The sequence below is a fragment of the Sphaeramia orbicularis genome, chromosome 5 (genome assembly GCF_902148855.1).
Source record: "Sphaeramia orbicularis chromosome 5, fSphaOr1.1, whole genome shotgun sequence".
In the NCBI taxonomy this organism is placed as follows: Eukaryota; Metazoa; Chordata; class Actinopteri; order Kurtiformes; family Apogonidae; genus Sphaeramia; species Sphaeramia orbicularis.
The window spans coordinates 29,236,402-29,247,111 of record NC_043961.1 but is presented as its reverse complement, the minus strand read 5'-3'; the positions used below and the strand labels follow the sequence as shown (position 1 = coordinate 29,247,111).

The following is a 10,710-nucleotide window of genomic DNA, read 5'->3' as shown; positions in this document are numbered from 1 at the left end:
AAATATGTACAAACAGAAGCAGGAGGCAAAGAAAGAAATGGCCTCCCTTCTCCAACAGGTTGCCAGAAGAATGGAACACTTCTGACTGTGCTGAAAATGGATGACAAGGACCAGGACGCTCATCTTAGATAAAGGTCACCACTCCTGAAAGATCTGGAAAATCTGAAAACACTTCATTAGATCCAGCTCCAACAGTGTCTAGTGAGTCCAGCGGCAGAAGGACTACTGTGTTCCCCTTCAGTCCTCAGATGACATACTCTGTAGAAGGAGTGGAAGTAGACAGAGAGCAGTTTGATGAAGAGACCGGAGGAGGATGAAAACACCATGAAAACAGAGAAAAAGAAGTGGTACAAACAGATCTTTCACTGATCATAACACCCCTACCCACTGAGGCAACCTGTGTCTGTGACCTCCCTTAACCTTTAACCTCTATACCAGCCATCCATGGAGACAGAATCCAGCTTTCCTTTACCAAGGTCTCCACCTCTGTTGTTTTTTGTAGCACTGCTAGAGGGCAGTACAGTACAATCAGGAATGGCTTGTATGTTGACAGCAGTCATTCAGGAGTTCAGTTCTCATCTGCTTTGTTTTGACCATTTAAGCCTGTTAGGTCTGTAGACCTGAAACACATGAAAATGGACTGAAATCCTTTTCATTCTTCTGGAGGAAGCTACAGTCCATTACCACTCACTTTACTTATAGAAAAACACATGTATGGGATTCTTTAGAGTCACATAAAGAAGGCAACATGCTCATTTACAGTGTACTTTTAGGAACAAATACTTATTACATGGTGATATTGGACATCAAAAGTGACTTTTATCCTGTAGCTATTTCACTGTCTACCTCACAAAATACTTTCTGCTTTTGTTTCTCATTCTTGTGTTAATAATCAAGCCCTCTAGTATTCCAATCTTTCTGGAAAGAAATGAACACACTGTGCTCTGGGCCAAAGAGGAACATTAGCGATGCCTCAGTATATAGGCTGACATCACTAATTGCATATGAGACATCATAAGAAACATAAAAGATTTCTTCAAACACTGCCCTTCTTGTCTGTATTTATACTGGAACATTGCATACCTAATAGTTAACCGCATAATTAAACACTAATTATTTTAGAATTGTAAAACATAGGCATCTTTTCTAAAAGCAAAAACAGTAACAGTGAAGTGGAGAGCTAACTCTGGAATAAACATATGTAGCTATTGCATTTACAATAGGTTAAACTTCAAGAAACACTTTCACAAAGCCTGGTTTTGACAAGACCCTACTGGGGTTGGACAAAATAATGGAAACACCTTAAAAAATCAACAAAATATAATTTAATATGGTGTAGGTCCGCCTTTTGCGGCAATTACAGCCTCAATTCTCTGAGGTATTGATTCATACAACTTGTGAATTGTTTCCAAAGGAATTTTAAGCCATTCTTCAGTTAGAATACCCTCCAACTCTTTTAGAGACGATGGCGGTGGAAATCAACGTCTTACTTGAATCTCTAAAACTGACCATAAATGCTCAATAATGTTGAGGTCTGGGGACTGTGCCGGCCATACGAGATGCTCAACTTCATTAGAATGTTCCTCATGCCATTCTTTAACAATTCTAGCTGTATGGATTGGGGCATTATCATCTTGAGGTGAAGGTGTTTCCATTATTTTGTCCAACCCCTGTATATTGTTTTTATAATGCCACTAAATATTCTGCTGTTTTACTGATTAGACAGGAAAAAAGCAAGGAACAATTAAAATTGACCAAAACGCATTTATTTTAGGTCATTAAGTATTTAAAATATGTTGTAAAATATGTTTCACAATTAAATTTGGCACACTGTGTTACATATTTCAAATAATTTAGCATCACAAATGAAAAAAATAGGATCAATGGTCCTGTATCTCACCGGCATGTTCTATCAAGAATCACAAGTTAAATTTGCAAGGTTGTCAGGTTCTGGCACTGTGTTAGAGTCCTGTGGTCTGGATACAGGAGATCAATCTCCTAATAGAAGTGGGAGGTACTTTCACTGGAGTAGAACAACACATTAAATGAAAGTCCATATATGACTTCCTATCAGTGCTCAATAGTAACTGCAGTGATATCTCTAACCATTTCCATCAAAATATGGCTCATTATAAGTAAAGGAAGATTTTTAATATTTCAAAAATTTGTCAAAGATTTAAAAAGCAACATTTCTGAAAACTGTGTAGAGACTTTGTAGACAATGTCCCAAGAAAGTTACATATAAAATTTGAAATGAATCCGACCAGTAGTTTTGTAAAAGAAGATGTTTGAAGAAATTACTGACAAAGACAATGATGAAGACGACGCTGGACACAGTGCCTTCACTATAGTTCATGGTCTGCTGGTGAGGTATAAGGAACTTGCTTTGGTAAAAAATGCTACCACTCTCCTACGATGCATTTACCAATTTAATTCCAAAACACAAACATGATCCTAAATTTTTCTTGTCTGTTTTTTTCTGCCACAAATGAAAAGAAAATTAACTTTCATATTTGTAATGTTATTTTGTTAACTCTGTATGACATCTCTGAGTATGTTGATGTAACATATCTATGACACATTTTCCTGAAAATAACTTGGTTTCTTTCACAGAGAAAAAGTCAAGGCCGCAGTGGTTTTCATTTTTACACTAAATGTATCATCAGTGTCTATTGAGCTCATTTGTTTTACTGTTTACCGCACTGATGCAAAAATACAACTTTTTAGAAACTATTTTGCTGCTTAGTTTAATGTCTACAGCTTCAAAAATAGGCATAAAAAGACAGTATGTGCAAATAGAAGTACATAGCTGTGTTGTGTACTAAGAGTCATTTCATTTCAGTGCAAAACCATGCCATAAGAAAAAAAAAAGTGTTAAATGAAAAATGAGGCTTTAGTGATGGAGGAGAACAGATGATCCAAACCCTTAACATGGAGCAGGTGTTGTTTGATGATTGTACTGGTACGTCATCTGCTACTTCCTGATTGGTCGAGCTGAGCGTGAGTTGAAAACAGTCTCCCCTCCTGACCTCACGCCACTGAACACAGACGGAGCAGTTTTACCCATTTTCTCTGTGGACGGAGAAAAACAAACATTCAAAACTGTGTATTTTGTGTTAATGTGGCAGTGAGTGCAGTTACGTAAGAGTACAGTTATGTATAAATAACTTCAATCCCTGTGGGTTAGACTGTTTGAAAGCAGTCTCCCCTCTCTCTCTCTTTCCTGTCTGTATATGGAGTGGAAACTTGTGCATCATAGGAAACATGTCTCATGCAAACCCACTGACATTATGTGATCTTAACTCAACCAGATCCATCACACAGAACACTGTCAGTTTCATCTGACAGTATCATCATCATGTGTGTTTTTGCTCACCACACTCCTCCATTACTTCAAATGTCTTGCTCTTCACTGGCCCAGTTAAACCCAGTTTATTCTTTGCTCCAATCAGGTCCTCTTCTCTCACCTCAGGACGCTGCATTTGTTCATTTTCTTCCTGACCCGGCTGGAGAGGAAAAGTTAAAGACATCTGGCTCCTTATCTCAGCTGGAAGTCCGTTAACTACATGAAACAATATGTTTTGGAAGCTAAAGCCTTACTTGAGACATGTTGTTAGAGCAGATGAAGATACACTGATGGAAATTCTCCCCGCTGTCAGCCTTATGTGTCGTTTCAGCTTGTAGATCCAGCGATTCTTCTCTGGACAATAAATCTGTTCTTAAGTCTAATAAATGAGGTAACATGTCCAGACTCCTCCTCTTTTCTGTCTCTCTCCCTCTGGTTTTTCTCTGCTGCTTCATAAGACAATGATGAGGTCATGGCTACACGTTAACTCAAATTTTACATCCAAATAAATTCCACAGCTGTGTAAAGTGACATATAACATCTGTCCTTTTGAAACTTCCTGTCCTGACGTAAGTTGTAGAATCACTGTATGACATCTGGTAAGAAAGCCAAGGAAACTGGACTCATTAAAATATTTAAGAAACTGTTTGAAGAAAACTTGAAAACATGCCAGACTTAAAAAGACATTCTAATCACACATGTTAAAAGTAAACTGTTTTGCAGAAGAATGCAGTTCCCACCCTTTCCTGTTCTTTTTCCATAATTGCATCATTATTTAGCCTTTAGGGAGTCCGCAGTCACAACCAGTCCAGACTTCTTCACATTAAGAAAAGGTTATTTGGATATTGCTTCTAATTAACATGCATAGCCAAAGACCAGCTGATGGTGTGTTGCAGATTTTATTTGAGTCACCAAATAAATTTGCTTTTCTTTTTCATATAGTATTTAAAATATGTTTTGTTTTTTGTGTACATTTCAGAATTAAATTAGGTTTTTTTCAGGTACTTTTGTCATTTTATTTTAGTTTCACAAATAAAAATGAAGTTGTTCACTTATGTCAAACAACTTGTAAACTGAAATGTAAATATATTCACCTCTTTTTCACCCCCAATCTAATCCCAAAACAGCCCAACAGTATCCCAATACTTCTCTTCTCCAAAGGAAGAATGATCCACTGAAAACATAAAAATACATTCACAGGTAAAAATCGAAGTCTCTTTTGAAAAAGTTGTTCCTTCTTGTCATTCCTGTTTGGTCTTAAGCAGAAGGTTTCTTCTGGTCCGGTACAATCATTTCCTTTCGGATTTAACGGTGTTTCTTTGTGTACAGGGGCAAGAGCCGAGTCCTGATGAACTGAATAAGTCGTGTTTCTGTGAAAAACACCGTAACAAGCACAATGAGCAGACACACAGCTCCCACGCTGATATGGACGAATCGGAAAAACCAGCCGCTGTCACAGCAGAAAACACGCTGGAACAAGAGAATACAGATGATGAAGTTATTCAATCAGTTGACAGAACCTGGTTAATCAAAATCAGAACAGAAAAAATTTAACAGAGAAAACAGAGTGGGAGAAATAAGTCCAATAATTGTCATGTTGTATTTTATTTACCAATGTTGTAGTTCTAAAGTTTACATGACATTTTGACCGAACGTTAGTATTAACACGTGAAAAATTAACATGAAAAGGAAACTCTTACTGAGTTCTAGAGGAAGAAAACAAAGTAGTAGCAGCAGAACATAAAGTAAAATAAAGCTGTTGATATGATCCATTCAGTCACTGGAAATGTAAGCCTCTGACCACCAACAGATCTTCCCAAATATACAGACAATGTGTTTAAAGGATGAGAAAAATCTGTTTTAGTTTCTTAATGCGGGGAACAGTGATTGTAAACAAAGACTTCTCCACTAACTAGTTAGTTAATGTGATCAAAACTTTTGTCCAGTGTCATTTCACTTATTTGTGTATTTAAATCATGTGAATACTCTGTGTGAATTTCTGTGGTTAATACTAATGTCTAGTTCAATACATATATGAAGTATCATACATATCTTAGTGAACCATGCATTAAACTGGTCACACGCAGCTCATGTCCAATTTTCTGAAGAGTTCTCAGTCAATAGAATTCCACTTGAAAAGCCACATGATCTCAAACCCACACCATCAAGTTCCCAGCTGTTTTGACAGACTTTTCTGATAAACATGAAGTTAATGTCAGTCTGATCTGTATGAAAGGTTCACAATGTAAAGAAATGTTGCATGTTCAGCAATTCATACCCTTAAGCTCAGTGAGTTCAAGAGTAGTGACAAACTGTCGATGAAACCTTTAAAATCAACATCTCAGATATTCAACAAGTTTTCAAAATATCAAGAATCAGAAAGAGAGTTTGGCGTACTTGACAAAACAACAACATTGAATGAGTTTTCCTCAACATGTTCCTGCATGTTTCATAGTTTGGTTCAGAAATTATTTCTGTCAACTGTAATATTAGAGGGACTTAAGGAAGTGTTATGTGTATGAACAGCATAAATTTACAGCACAGTGGATTTTCAAGTGCCATTTCATAAATTCCTGAGATAGTACAAAAAGATGCACAAAGAACTATAGCATTCCAGATAGTTGCTCAGTCGATATATTACGAGTTTCATAAAAACTTATGTATGTGTTATTGAGTTCTCTTGAACTCTCCTCAGATTCTGATGGACATAAATAAAAACAACACACTGTGCACATTTGTCATGCAGGATAATTAAATAAAAAGTATATATGTTAAATATTCATTTCCCCCACTATAGGGACAAAATGAACAGATATGATTGGAGTGTTACCTCAGACAACGCTGTGACGACTGCACTGACTACCAGAGCCAGCAGTGTGAGTGCAGAAGGCAGCAGACCTCGCAGAGGCCTCCACTGACTGGACCGGAAGTATCGATGAATGTAAAGCAGACTGTGCAAAATGCGGAGGCCCATATTAAGGCAGTTGGCCATTATGAAGCCAACACCACCAGCCCACCATGTCAACACATAGGACAAGAAGAGGAACGACACCGACAGGCCGAGCATGACCAGGTTATATCTGAGGATGCAACACAAACACCACATTAACAGACAGGTTTGTCCTGTTGGATGAATAGTCTGTTTGTACGTCAACGTTCTTACTTGTCAACTTCTTTTTGACTCATTACAGCAAAGACAAAGCACTCTGTTACACCATTAACAGCCAGCAGGAGGACGTAGCAGCTGTAACTTCTCAGCAAAGCGGGTCCTTTGGCAAAAGTATATACAAGATTAGTCAGTGCAAACTGATATGCAAGGTCTTATATTTTATATGTTAGTATTGATAAGGAGTGGACAATTTATCTAAATAGTTACTGGGTTTTATTGCAGGGAAACAAACAACACTTATTCTTTCAATGTGACTCAAAAATGATGAAATACTTTGCTTTCTGAATAAAGAGAACATGTTTGTTTAGTACAGACCCAATATCTGTCAATGGGTTTTCTGTCCTACATATTGTTCAGCCTGTGTTGACCTTGTGGTTTAACTGTCAGTTCATTCACCTGCTCCGCTGCTCAGCAGAGAGCCACCATACATATCCAGAGCCAGGTGAGAGAAGGCGTAGCCGAACACTGTGATAATCAGTCCGATCACGAGCACCAGCTTCAGCAGACACTCCAGGACCTCAGCAGCAATGGCAACTTCATCCTGCAGACAAAAACCCACAACTAATGACAAACTACTTACTCCTACCTAAACATTTACAAATATGTTTGTGCATGTTTTGAGGTTCAGACCCGTTTCTGACTTTCAACATCACGGCCTCTCTCCAAAACTTTAGCAAAGAATACATAGAAGCTCTCCTCAATAGGTAAGAAGATGAAGCGCGCCACCATGGAGCCCAGGTTGTTGACGATATCATAAACTCCCTGGTCTCCAAAGCTCAGTACGTTCAAGAAGGTCATGACGTAACGCTCTCCTTCTGTGAGGATCTGTTTCAGGAACGACTGCTTGAAGAAGCTCCATGTGAGCTGCGCTAGGTTCCAGTCAATCAGCGGCTACAAACACCAACCAATGAGGAATATTAGTTGCTGAACAGAAACAACACATATTATCTCTCAACAGATAAATTGTGGGCGTGATCAACAGGTCATAAATACTGAAACCGGTTAATAAGTCTCTAATGACAATATCGTCACATTCTTTTTCTGTGTCAATCTACTATGACAAAAATGTACTCAATAAGGTGTATCTCCAGAAAAATAAATATAAGCTCTTTACAACAAACAGTAATTGTGAAGACAAGTAGTAAGAGTGCCGATTCCATCCCCTGTTTATGGAAAACTGCCATCCTGCATCACCATTTTAAAATCTTGTTGCCTTTATTTTTATTAACTGCATTTACTTGACTTATTTTTGGCTTTATATTTTTTTTAAACTTATTTACTTGACAAAACTGCAATTGAGAGATAAATAAATACTTGTTTACATCTACAGTTCTGTTTCTTTCATCTGGTTTGCTTATAGACTTTCACCAACTAAAATAAATAGATTTAAACACTCATTTATAGCTCTGATGTCTCCATTGTAAACTGTGAGGGACTATGAAGAAAAGATACTTATTTTCACATTGTGTCTTCATATATACCACAAATTTTACATGTGCAAAATGTATTCATCCCACTGTTGTACAGACAAGTGAGGACAAATAAAGCCGCTAATTGATTTATTGATTATTAAGTTGCAGAGCCCTTTTACCTCTCCATCAACTATGCATGGAAGCAGATCTCCAACATTATGCAGTGGAAAATTCTTCTTTGTTGCCTCTTTAGACCCCAAGAACTGAAGGAAGTAAACAGTGTAACACAGCACCAGGAATCCTGTGTAAACAATCTAAGAGAGTGCCGTACATTAAAGTCAGTATACAGTGTATGAAGGAAATAATGGTAAATATGCAGAACAGAGGACATTTTCTTACATGAGCAGCAGAAAAGATGTAAAGGCCCCATTGACGAGCAAACACCACCAGCACCACAGTTATACTGCACTTAGCGATCATCGCTAGGCTCTCAGCGACCACCTTCAATCGCACAAACATGTGAGCCTGAGCCAGGACCCACAGTGGTTCAGCCAGAAGCTCCTGTAACCCCCCAAAGGCAAACAACAGCACAGCGGGGCCGTAGTAGGGTACGGTCTGGGGGTCTGGGGCCTCCAGGAGCCACAGCCACACACAGACCAAAAGGATGGACCATAATATACCCAGTGGTAACCTGATGGGTGAAAGAGGGTCAATATAGACAGACTGGACCACATAAACACTGTGCTTCACTATTATGTTCCATTTGTGCCAACTGTACTGTTGTCTTTCACCCCCTGTGGTTTCAATCTCTGTCTACAGGTAACAGATACTTAAATTTAATGACATAGTAACTTTTTGTGTGTTGAATGTTGATATAATGGTGGATAATTATTATTATTAGAATGAGATGGACTTTTCATCCTCTAGTAATATAATTCTGCTTGTTTCCTAGGGCCACCTTCCCAAACCACAAAGTAAAAGTATCATGGAGAATGCAGTGAAGGAGGAATGTCACTGTTTTTCTTGATGCCATTATGGTTGAATAATTGTTATTGTGTTTTATTGTATATTGTGTATCACGTATGTGTTTTGTATTGTTTGGACTTTGTATGGCTGATACCTTGGCCAGGACTCCCTTACAAAAAGGATGTCTAATCTCAATGGGACTTCCTGCTTAAATAAAGGTAAAAATAATAAATAATAATAATAAAAAAGTAGAATAAATAACAAAGGATGGAGTTAAAGTAAGCAGAAATTCAGCAGCTGATTTTGCCAGAGGTGGGACATTCCAAGTAAGTATACTGTAGATCCAAGTTTAATGTAACATGTTTAGGATCATGTTCTCCCCAAGCATTCATTGGAACTTTCACCGGTGCAAGATTTTCTCTTACATCACATTTTCATTAAAAAAAAAAAAAAAAAAAAAAAAAAAATATATATATATATATATATATATATATATACAGACAATCTTATTGTCTATTGTTGATTTGAAAGTAAAAATGCAACCTCATATTTTAGTAATTTTGCAGAAATCCACTCACGTCAGCCACAGTAAATTGATAACTTGTCTCCAGCTGTGGTTTGTCCCAGATCCTCCACTCAGGCAGGCTCTCCGGAAAGCCTCTCTGGACAGGAATACTAATGTAGAGTACAGTAGTGTGAGCCTACACATAAAAACAAGGATACAGGGGTTATTCCAGCATCAAATGCAATGAAATGTAGTAAAACGGTGCTTCTTCTCTCGTATTTTCATTCAATGTGCTGTCATCATCTTACCTTACATTGACCACTCCGATCAGCTCTTTGGACACAAACCTCAGTGTGAAGGCATTCAGCAAGAAGGTGAGCACACGAAACATCACCTAAAGTAAGACCAGCAATGTAAGTTACAGAAAATCTTCCACTGAAACACAGTGTTCTTGTGTTATCGGTAGGATTCTGTTACCTGTAGTAACACATTATAGGACGCCAGAGTGGACGCATCCTTCAGAACATCCTGAGAGCTCATTCTAAACTTTCTTTGACTCGTTGGAGTTTGCCGACCGTTAATTAAGTAAACTACTGTCTTTCACAGAATTAGAGGGTACATCATTATAAAATAAATAATGAAGCTACCGACTATCATTGTGCAAGAATGAGGTGGCTCTTGGAAGAAAAAATTAAGAAGGTAGAAACAGCAACAGATCTACTTCCGTACACAGTTTGCGGACAGACGTTACGTGGTGACGTCAACAGAACGGAGCGTCGTGTCTCCATGGTACCGCTAGAGCGCGCAACATGTTCATGAATATTAAATTTTAATTCACATCTATTTATTTATTTACATTTACCAAATGTGATTTTCTGTAGAATTTTAGAACAGAATCAATTTAGAATGACCATCTGATATTCTATTTGTTGAAATATTAATTGTTTCAGGATTGTTCAACATTATATACTCTTAATTTGTATATATATATATATATATATATATATATATATATATATATATATATATATATATTGTCAGAGGATTAAGGGATTGATATCATTAAAGTAAATGCTTATTTATTAAAATTATTAAATAAACATTTCCAGGTCCCTTGCTTATATGTCTGTATATTTGTTTTGTATGATTATGTTGTTTTCAGTATTTATTATTGATTACTTTTAACACTGATATGGCACTATGCAAATTTCATTGCATTTTTATTTCTTATTCTGCAATCAACAATGAAGCTATTTTGATTCTGATTCCCATATTTATGTTTCACATTTTCAGACAGGAAAATCTAATGGCT

At 37.3% G+C, this 10,710-nt stretch overlaps 2 protein-coding genes and 1 long non-coding RNA gene across 3 annotated transcripts; all 3 read right to left on the bottom strand.

The window, feature by feature from the left end:
• Nucleotides 1-492: 492 nt before the first annotated feature.
• On the bottom strand, nt 493-1,985 carry LOC115419329 (uncharacterized). Its single transcript, XR_003935424.1, has 2 exons — nt 1,669-1,985; nt 493-1,273 (listed from the first exon to the last, which is right to left on the bottom strand). It is a non-coding gene; the product is annotated as an uncharacterized LOC115419329 (long non-coding RNA).
• Nucleotides 1,986-2,487: 502 nt separating this feature from the next.
• Nucleotides 2,488-4,098, bottom strand: mustn1a (musculoskeletal, embryonic nuclear protein 1a). Its single transcript, XM_030134036.1, has 3 exons — nt 3,601-4,098; nt 3,377-3,506; nt 2,488-3,072 (listed from the first exon to the last, which is right to left on the bottom strand). Exons 1-3 carry the CDS (start codon nt 3,799-3,801, stop codon nt 2,975-2,977), a joined length of 429 nt encoding a protein of 142 aa, XP_029989896.1. The 5' UTR covers nt 3,802-4,098; the 3' UTR covers nt 2,488-2,974.
• A 133-nt stretch (nt 4,099-4,231) lies between these two features.
• rft1 (RFT1 homolog) lies at nt 4,232-10,138 on the bottom strand. Its single transcript, XM_030133983.1, has 10 exons — nt 9,876-10,138; nt 9,707-9,792; nt 9,472-9,594; nt 8,327-8,618; nt 8,107-8,241; nt 7,146-7,406; nt 6,912-7,056; nt 6,510-6,615; nt 6,177-6,426; nt 4,232-4,816 (listed from the first exon to the last, which is right to left on the bottom strand). Exons 1-10 carry the CDS (start codon nt 9,936-9,938, stop codon nt 4,652-4,654), a joined length of 1,626 nt encoding a protein of 541 aa, XP_029989843.1. The 5' UTR covers nt 9,939-10,138; the 3' UTR covers nt 4,232-4,651.
• Between the last annotated feature and the right edge of the window lie 572 nt (nt 10,139-10,710).

What these genes read in the sequence shown, in the direction of transcription:
- rft1 (XM_030133983.1), bottom strand. Translation starts at nt 9,938, where the DNA reads ATGAGCTCTCAGGATGTTCTGAAGGATGCGTCCACTCTGGCGTCCTAT. An exon ending in ATCGGAGTGGTCAATGTAAG is followed by an intron (nt 9,595 to 9,706) that starts GTAAGATGATGA and finishes TTTTATGTGTAG; the next exon opens with GCTCACACTACTGTACTCTA. An exon ending in ATGTTGAAAGTCAGAAACGG is followed by an intron (nt 7,057 to 7,145) that starts GTCTGAACCTCA and finishes TTTTGTCTGCAG; the next exon opens with GATGAAGTTGCCATTGCTGC.
- mustn1a (XM_030134036.1), bottom strand. Translation starts at nt 3,801, where the DNA reads ATGAAGCAGCAGAGAAAAACCAGAGGGAGAGAGACAGAAAAGAGGAGG. An exon ending in GCTCTAACAACATGTCTCAA is followed by an intron (nt 3,507 to 3,600) that starts GTAAGGCTTTAG and finishes TTTCCTCTCCAG; the next exon opens with CCGGGTCAGGAAGAAAATGA. An exon ending in TGAAGTAATGGAGGAGTGTG is followed by an intron (nt 3,073 to 3,376) that starts GTGAGCAAAAAC and finishes CTCCGTCCACAG; the next exon opens with AGAAAATGGGTAAAACTGCT.